At 51.4% G+C, this 9,709-nt stretch overlaps 1 protein-coding gene across 1 annotated transcript; it reads left to right on the top strand.

The window, feature by feature from the left end:
* Positions 1 to 2,055: 2,055 nt before the first annotated feature.
* LOC144591264 (uncharacterized) lies at positions 2,056 to 3,035 on the top strand (the record flags this gene model as incomplete). Its single annotated transcript, XM_078395532.1, has 1 exon — positions 2,056 to 3,035. A coding segment is annotated over one exon (798 nt), but the record flags the coding sequence as incomplete, so codon positions are not given.
* Between the last annotated feature and the right edge of the window lie 6,674 nt (positions 3,036 to 9,709).

The following is a 9,709-nucleotide window of genomic DNA, read 5'->3' on the forward strand; positions in this document are numbered from 1 at the left end:
AATGCTTCATAAGTTCACATAATAGACTGTTACTTTTATCCTTCAAAACACTTCTCTTGGAGTTGACTCCATGCACAACAGCACCGTTACCTTTAAACATACTCTGCATTACATCATGCTTGGTATTACTAAATGCAAAATTATATTCCATGGTCATGATTTTTCTCTTGATGTTTATAAATATTCATACAGTTCAACACGGCAGCCATTTTTAATTAAATAGCGGCTAGAGAGAAAGGGAATACCGGGGTTACTTGAAGCTAGAGAAATCAATATTCATACCACTGGGCTGCAAGCTTCCCAAGCAAAATATGCGATGCAGTTCCTCCAATTTGCGTTTAACAATGGCAGAGACCTAGGACAGAAAGGTCAGTGTGGGAATGGGTGGGAGAATTAAAGTGTTTAGCAACCAGGAGATCAGGTAGGTTCAGGCGGACTGCGTGAAGGTGTTCAGCAAAACGATGTTTGGTCTTGCCGATGTATAAGAGTCCACATCTTGAACACAGTAGATGAGGTTGGAGGAGGTGCAAGTGAACCTCTGCCCAACCTGAAAGGACTGTTGGGGTGCCTGGACAGATTTGAAGGAGGAGGTATTGGGGCAGATGTTGCATCTCCTGCAGGGGAAGGTACCTGGGGAGGGGGTGGTTTGGGTGGGAAGGGCCCAATTAACCAGGGAGTTGCGGAGGGAACGGTTTCTGTGGAAGGCGGAAAGGGGTGGAGATGGGAAGACGTGACTAGTGGTGGGATACCGTTGGAGGTGGCGAAAATGTCGGAGGATTATGTGTTGTATGCGAGGGCTGATGGGGTAAAAGGTAAGGACTAGCGGGACTCTGTCTCTGTTACGAATAGGGAGAGGGGAGGAAGGCAGAGCTGTGGGGTACCGAGGAAACACGAGCGAGGTCCTCATCTATGATGGGAGAGGGGAACCTCCATTCCCTAAATAATGAGGACATGTCAGATGTCCTGGTAGAGAACCCCTCATCTTGATGTGTCGTAGACGGAGGAATTAGGAGTAGGGGATGGAGTCTTTGCAGGAAGCAGGGTGGGAAGAAGTGTAGACAAGGTAGTTGTGGACTGTCAGTGGGTTTGTAATAGATGTCAGCCTGTGATGGAGACTGAGATCAAGAAAGGCGAGGGTGGTGTCAAAGATGGTCCAAGTGAATTTGAGTGCAGGATGGAAATTGGTGGTGAAGTTAATGAAGTCCATGAGTTCTGGATGGGTGCAGGAGGTAGTACCGATGCACTTGTCAATGTGACGGAGATCGAGGTCAGGGATAGGGCCAGTGTTCGCCTGGAACAGGGATTGTTCAACACAATCAAACTTTAACTAATTTACTGTAAAATAATTACGGGTGTTTAAAGTGGCACGTCAGAACTATGATCAAAAACAAAGCAGCAGTTGTAGTAAGGATGAGAAATTTGCCGAATAGTGAAGTGCAGAGAATTGTGCTGAATGATGTCGCATTCAGGTGTCAGAAGCACAAAAACTTTGTGGATGCACTGATTATATTCAAAACATCCTTGGAGCAACTCACGCTGAATCACTGAGCATTTACAAAGATGCAGTCAGCCCCTTTGCCCTGCTGTCGTCCTCAGCAACTCCCAGCTCATGATGTTATTTGACATCTGCACTTTGCTTTTCACTTGCCCATTTTAACAAGCCAGTTATCACACTGGGTTAGAAGAATTCTTAAAAACTTACTGACGTGTACCTTGTTCCTTGGGGGATATCAAAGACAGAATCCATCCCCCTCGAGTCTTTAACAGAATCATCTGGTGATTGATAACTCCCTCCTCCCCACAATCTTTCACTAGTCACGCCTGTAAATTATTTCAATTAACATCTCCGAGCAGCTCCATTAACACTGAAGCATTTACTAATCTGTCTTCCAAATCAGAGCGTGGATTTTTTGCTGAAAGTGATCATTTCTGTTTCCTTCTCCAGCGGTAGACGGCGTAACCCAAGGAGACTGTCATCCCTGCCCTCACTGCACTATAGCATTCACCACGGCGAAGTACCTTACAAGGCACTTAAGAAGGCATCCTGAAGCCTCCAGACCAACGCCAGTTGGTCAACCTTCTTCCCCCAGAGTGGACACTGATCCACAAAGTAAACGTGAGCAGAGTCCGTTCACACCATCTGACGGAAGGAAGGCAATAGGGAAGTCATGTGATATTCCAGGACGAATAACGGAGAGACGGCATGAATGTGCAGAATGTGGGAAGTGTTTCACGCGGGCAGGGAACCTCCACCGACACCAGCGGACCCACACCGGAGAGAGGCCGTACACATGTTCTGTCTGTGGGAAGGGCTTTGCATGGGCAGGGCACCTCCACCGACACCAGCGGACCCACACCGGAGAAAGGCCGTACACATGTTCTGTCTGTGGGAAGGGCTTTGCACTGGCAGGGAACCTCCACCAACACCAGCGGACCCACACCGGAGAGAGGCCGTACACATGTTCTGTCTGTGGGAAGAGCTTTGTACAGGCAGGGCACCTCCACCTTCACCAGCGGACCCACACCGGAGAGAGGCCGCACACATGTTCTGTCTGTGGGAAGGGCTTTGCACAGGCAGCGCACCTCCACCACCACCAGCGGACCCACACCGGTGAGAGGCCGTACACATGTTCTGTCTGTGGGAAGAGCTTTGTACACTCAGGGAGCCTCCACCGACACCAGCGGACCCACACCGGAGAGAGGCCGTACACATGTTCTGTCTGTGGGAAGAGCTTTTCTTATCTCAATCAGCAGAAAGCTCACACCTGCATTGAAACGTGCCCCGTGTATGGGAATGTTTTTAAGGACACAGCAGCTTTCACTGTTCACCTGAGAGCCTGTGTAGAACAGTAAAAGGTCACCAATTGTCAGTGTTATCATTTTCTTTATATTATTTTATTTAATATTATTTCAATTATTTCCTTTTGAATTACGTTGAGTAATTATTTATGTTTCCAGTCAGTATCAATATTGGCACTTGCTGTATTTCCCTCTTTATGGTGATACTTTGTGTGGAGAAGTCTGGGGTATAAGGGATGGGTCTGTGATTCCCACTCCTTGTGTGAATTGGGGACCAGGGACAGGTATCATTGCCGCATGTCCGACCCTCTCCAGACTGCATCTTCTGACTGGGATAGACTGCCCCCACTGGGATATTCTGACTGTGCTGTTGTGATGCAGTCTGGTTCTCGCACTGAGTTCATCAACATGGTGATTGATACATCAGCCACTTTTATTGATGCCGCAAGTCAGGAGAACCGTTCTGTGCCGTGGGCTCATTGCTCCGGTTACTTTGATCAAACTGCTGGTCCCTGCAGGTTTCACTTTATTCCTGTGAGATTTCTTGAAGCGGTGATTAGTAAAATGCTGACACTGGAGTCTGAACATTTAAAGCGTTGTTCGAAGTATAAGCAGAAGGTGAGTTTGTAAATTGAATCGTTGGTTGTGTTGGTTGATGTAATTTATTTAACGGAGGTTTGAGACCCGAAATGTGTTTTAATTTGTATTATTCTGCGTTGTATTTAAAATATTTGTGTGTGAGGCGATTGACCAGCACCCGCGTTGTCCCGGCTAAATCTGTTCATGTTATTCTCATGTTATTAAAGTAATTGTGTTGTGAATCAATGTGATTGGAGTATGTTTAATGCATCAACTCCTGGGAGCTCCGTGCATCATGTTCCCTGTTGTTGCTGATGGGAAGTGCAGCGGCTCAGTGGACGCACGGCGCTGGTCACTGTGTAATCCCCTCCTGCCTCATCACCAAACCTTCCCAGCGCTCGGCTCTCCACCCCAGCCGCTGCAGCGCCTGCACACATGCACCGTCCAGTATTTATGCTCTTTGTTCAGCCGGCCGGCTTCACCCTCTGCAGGGCTGCATCAATACACACGCGACTCATGCAAGCTGTTTCCCCAGTCTGTGTCCGATGCGCTTGTGACGTGGTCCCTGCTCCTCCGGCCGCCGTGAGGTTCCCGCGGTGGGCGACGAGTGCGTGTGTGTGTGGGACCCTGGTGAGTGCGGGCGGGAGGGAGGGCGAGGGCAGCGTCAGGAAATGGAGGGGAGACACAAGGAACTGCAGATGCTGGATTACAAATAAAATACACAGCGCTGGAGTAACTCAGCGGGTCAGGCAGCATCTGTGGGGGACATGGATAGGCGATGTTTCGGGTCGGGACCCGTCTTCCGACTCTAATGGAGGGGATTGGATTCAGCTGCCGTTACGGAGAGCGCATATAAACTCCGTACAGACAGCACCTGTAGTCAGGATCAAACCCGGGTCTCTTTTTAAAAATATATACAAAAGCTTTTGTTCAGAAAACAAAACAAACACAAAAGGGTAACACGATCAAAGGCTGCCGATATTGGCAGTTTACAAACAAACAAACATCAAACTAATACATCGCCAACTTAATCAATAATACACTCGACGTCCCGCGGCGACCAGCGTTCACGGAAGGCCTCCAGCGGCCCGTGGACACCACGTGTTCCCTCTCCAGGGACACGCAGGCACAGACGTTGGCCCGGAAAAGGGGCAGGCAGCCGACCCCGGTGCGGCCCCGGTACGTTCTCCCCGTGACCTGCGTGGGTTTTCTCCGAGATCTTCGGTTTCCTCCCACACTCCTGGGCGGCGCGGACTTGGTGGGCCAAAAAGGCCTGTGTCCGCGCTGTATATATATGATATGATATGATATGATAAACATGATACCAAGTTAAACTAATTTCTACCTGAACAACTCGTATCCCTCCATATCCACGTAAAAAGCTTCTTAAATGTCACTATTGGTATCTGCTTCCTCCACCACCTTTTAGTTTAGTTTAGCTTAGTTTCGTTTAGTTTAGAGATACAGTGCAGAAACAGGCCCTTCAGCCCACCGGGTCCACGCCGACTAGCGATCCCCGCACACTAACATTATCCTACACACACTCGGGACAATTTTTACATTTACCAAGCCAATTAACCGACAAACCTGTACGTCTTTGGAGTGTCGGAGTAAACCGAAGATGCAGGAGAAATCCCACGCATGTCACGGGGAGAAGGTACAAACTCCGTGCAGACAGCTCCCGCAGTGGGGATCGAACCCGGGTCTCCGGCGCTGCATTCGCTGTAAGGCAGCGACTCTACCGCTGCGTCACCGTGCCACCCTGACAGCACGTTCTGGACACCCACTCTCTGCGTAAAGATAACTTTCCCTGTCCGTCTCCTTTAAGTCAATGGAAGGGAGGTTGGTTGGAGAGAGTGAGGGAAGAGAGAGATGGGCAGAGAGAAACGTCAGAGAAAGTGGGCGGAGGCCGGGTACACACAGAGGGGTTGAGCAGCGGCTCATTTGTATCTGAGGTTGAGGTCGCTGTACAGATCCCGCTCGCCGAGACCCAGCTCCTGTGAGGAGAGAAACACCGGTTACAGGAACAGAATAAATAGCCCACGGTGTCGGGGCCGGAGGGGAGGGGGTTACAGAGACAGGGAGGGGTGTAGGGGACAGAGGGGAGGGGGTTACAGAGACAGGGAGGGGTGGAGGGGCCGGAGGGGAGGGGGTTACAGAGACAGGGAGGGGTGTAGGGGCCGGAGGGGAGGGGGTTACAGAGACAGGGAGGGGTGTAGGGGCCGGAGGGGAGGGGGTTACAGAGACAGGGAGGGGTGTAGGGGCCGGAGGGGAGGGGGTTGCAGAGACAGGGAGGAGTGTAGGGGCCGGAGGGGAGGGTGTTACAGAGACAGGGAGGGGTGTAGGGGACAGAGTTGGTTACACAGTCTGGGGGTGGAGTGACTTTCACTGAGCTAAGGGGGGAGGGGGGGTTTACAGGGGAGTGAATGTTGTGGTGTGGAGGCACAGGATAATGTTCTAGCCGCGGGGGAGTGGGGCAGGGACAGGGTTGGTGATGTTCAGTACGTGGAACGGGACGGAGCGGGGGAGTGGGGTACGAGGATGTTTCCACTAGTGGGGGAGTCTGGGACCAGAGGCCACAGCCTCAGAATTAAAGGACGTTCCTTCAGGAACGAGATGAGGAGGAATTTCTTTTGTCAGAGGGTGGTGAATCTGTGGGAATAATTGCCTCAGACGGCTGTGGAGGCCAAGTCAGTGGACATTTTTAATTATTTCTTGACTAGTGCAGGTGTCAGGGGTTACGGGGAGAAGGCAGGAGAATGGGGTTAGGAGTGAGACATAGATCAGCCATGACTGAACGGCGGAGTGGACTTGATGGGCCGAATGGGCTAATTCTGCTCCCATCACTTATGAACATCGTGGGCCAGTCTCAGTGGGCAGAGTGGGATGTGACGTAAGGACTCAGTGTGGTGGGGGGGGGGTCAGTATCCTGGGGCAGAGACGGTGACGGGGGGTGGGGACGGTGATTTGGGAGGCGTGGGTTCGGTGGGCAGGAGTGGGGGAGGTGGTTGGTGCCCGACACTGGGAGGGGGGAGAGAATTTAGTTCCGTTTAGTTTATTGTCACGAGTACTGAGGTACGGTGAAAAGCTTTTGTTTCGTGCTAACCAGTCAGCGGAAAGACAATGCATGATGACAATCGAGCCATTTACTGTGTATAGACGCATGATAAGGGAATAACCTTTAGTGCAAGGGAAAGCCAGCAAGGATTATCCGAGGGTCACCAATGAGGTAGATAGTAGTTCAGCACTGCTCTCTGGTTGTGGTAGGATGGTTCAGTTGCCTGATAACAGCCGGGAAGAAACTGTCCCTGAATCTGGAGGTGTGCGTTTTCACACTTCTGTACCTCTTGCCTGATGGGAGAGGGGAGAAGAGGGAGTGGCCGGGGTGAGACTGGTCCTTGATTATGCTGCTGGCCTTGCCGAGGCAGCGTGAGGTGCAGATGGCCGCGGTCATGGAGTTAGTATCTGAGGGGCAGTGCTGGTGTGGAGGGACAACAAGGAGACAAACGCCGACCTGCCTCTTTGCCACAACAGTGCCAACCTGATAGGGCGACTCCACCGGCCCATCTTCAGCTTTCTGCTCCTTCGGATGTGCCACGGAACTTTCTGGAAGACAGAATTTCATTCAGACCGCTCACTTTCCTCTTTGCCTCTGTCTTCCTCCTCTCTTTCTTCGGGAATTCCTTCATTCATCCTTCTCTCTCCCTCTCACTCTTCCACATTCCTTTCATCATTCTTTCCCCGTATCCATCTTTCTCATTCAACCTCTTTCACACCATCCCGCCTCAATCCATCCCTCCTTCCCTCCATCCCTCCTTCCCTCCCTCCCTCCCTCCCTCATTAATTCTCTGACACACAGCTTCCACTTCCCTCTTTCTCCTCCTTTCGATGTCTTTTCCCATTGATTAGTACGGGTGTCAGAGGTTACGGGGAGAAGGCAGGAGAATGGGGTTAGGAGTGAGAGAGAGATCACCCATGATTGAATGGCGGGGTAGACTTGATTGGTCGAATAGCCTAATACTCCTCCTGACACATGACCTTATTCACCTTTTCTCCCACTGTAAATGTCCTCAGATCATCTCTCTGGGAAGGGGTTTGGCTCCACTGAAACTCTGTGGAGGGGGAATTCTGGGGACCCATTGATACATGGGAGTGAATGGGGAAAGGACTGGGAGTATCGTAGGGTTGGCAACTATCTCACTCCCAAATACAGGACAAGGTGACGTCACCACCCCGCGCCCCACGTGACCTCACCCAGCCAGCGGCGGCCACGTGCTCCCGCTCCACCAATGGCGGTCACCCGGGCCTCCGGACCTACACTGTCCGGAGCGAAAATGACGGAAACCTAGAGTGTCGGGACCTAAACTGTCGGAACATAGAGCGTCGGGGCCTACAGTGTCCGGGCCTACAGCGTCCGGGCCTACAGCGCTCCCCCCAGGCTTAATACGGGACAAGGGCGGTCCAGAATCCAGACTAGAATCCAGACTGGCTTTATTTGTCATTCGTTTTACCGAACGAGATTACTTTGCCAGCAGTACAAAAAACAAAAAACACAAGACACAACCCCAACACAAACATCCATCACAGTGACTCCAAACACCCCCCCACTGTGATGGAGGCAACAAAACTTCCACTCTCTTCCCCCATGCCCCTCCAACGTACAGACAACTCGACCCCTACCGAGGCGACGGACCCGCACAGCCCACGCAAGGAGATGGAAAGTCCACGCGGCCGAGCCGCACCGGGCGATGGAAAGTCCCGCGGCCGAGCCTCGCCCCGAGGAAGAGACCTAAAAAAAGAAAGATTCCCCCCCCCCCCCACATACACCCCCCCCAACACATACACAACCAAAAACAAAACACCCCAACACCAACACACAAACAAAAAAAGGACAAACAGACTGCCAGCGAGCCGCAGCCGTTACGTGCCGTCCCATATGGGACAAACCAATTTAGCCCAAATTACAGGTTGTCCCGGCTAATGGGCAGTGGGGAGAGAGTGGGGAGGGTGGGAGTTTTAGTCCATGGGGAGGGTGGAGGGAGGGAATGGGGAGGAGATGGGTCCGTGCAGAATGTGGGGAGTGGGGAGGGGCTTTCATTTTTTTCATTTTTAAAAAATATTTCAGATACAGCGCGGAGACAGGCCTCTTCGGCCCACCAAGTCCGCACCGCCCAGCGATCTCCGCACATTAACACTATCCTACACACACTAGGGACAATTTTTACATTTACCCAATCAATTAACCTGCATACCTGTACGTCTTTGGAGTGTGGGAGGAAACCGAAGATCTCGGAGAAAACCCACGCAGGTCACGGGGAGAACGTACAAACTCCTTACAGTACAGCACCCGTAGTCAGGATCGAACCTGAGTCTCCGGCGCTGCATTCGCAGTAAAGCAGCAACTCTACTGTTGGGTGGTGGGAGTGAGTGGGGAGAAGTGTGGGTCCATGGGAGTGTGGGGAGTGGGAGAGAGTTTGAGTCCATGGGGAGTTTAAAACTGAGATGAGAAAAACATTTTCACCCAGAGAGTTGTGAATTTGTGGAATTCTCTGCCACAGAGGGCAGTAGAGGCCAATTTACTGGATGAACTTAAAAGAGAGTTAGATAGAGCTCTAAGGACTAATGGAATCAAGGGATTCCAAAGACGTACAGGTATGTAGGTTAATTGGCTGGGTAAATGTAAACATTGTCCCTAGTGGGTGTAGGATAGTGTTAATGTACGGGGATCACTGGGCGGCACGGACTTGGTGGGCCGAAAAGGCCTGTTTCCGGCTGTATATATATGATATGATATGATATGATATGATGTGGGGAGAAGGCAGACACGGGTTACTGCTTGTGGATGATTAGCCATGATCATAATGAATGGTGGTGCTGACTCGAAGGGCAAAATGGCCTCCTCCTGCACCTATTTTCTATGTTTCTATGGGTGCGGTGGGAGGGAATGGGGAGGAGGTTGTGTCCATGAGAGTGTGGGGAGTGGGAGAGAGTTTGGGTCCATGGGGAGTGTGGTGGGAGGGAATGGGGAGGAATTTGGGTTCACTGGGAGTTTGGGCAGTGGGAGTGAAATGCGGAGATGTTTGTGCCCATGGGGAGTGTGGGCGGTGGGGAGAGAGTGGGAGGGAGTTTTAGTCCATGGGGAACGTGGAGGGAGGGAATGGGGGGAAAGTAGTCTGTGGGGAGTGTGGAGAGAGTTTCAGTCCATGGGGAGCGTGGAGAGAGGGAATGGGAAAGAGTTTGGTTTTATGAGCAGTGTGGGGAGTGGGCAGAGTGTGGGGAGGAGTTTGGGTTTAGTTTAGTTTAGTTTAGTTTAGAGATACAGCTCATGTTG

The sequence above is a fragment of the Rhinoraja longicauda genome, unplaced genomic scaffold (genome assembly GCF_053455715.1).
Source record: "Rhinoraja longicauda isolate Sanriku21f unplaced genomic scaffold, sRhiLon1.1 Scf000772, whole genome shotgun sequence".
NCBI classification, from domain to species: Eukaryota; Metazoa; Chordata; class Chondrichthyes; order Rajiformes; family Arhynchobatidae; genus Rhinoraja; species Rhinoraja longicauda.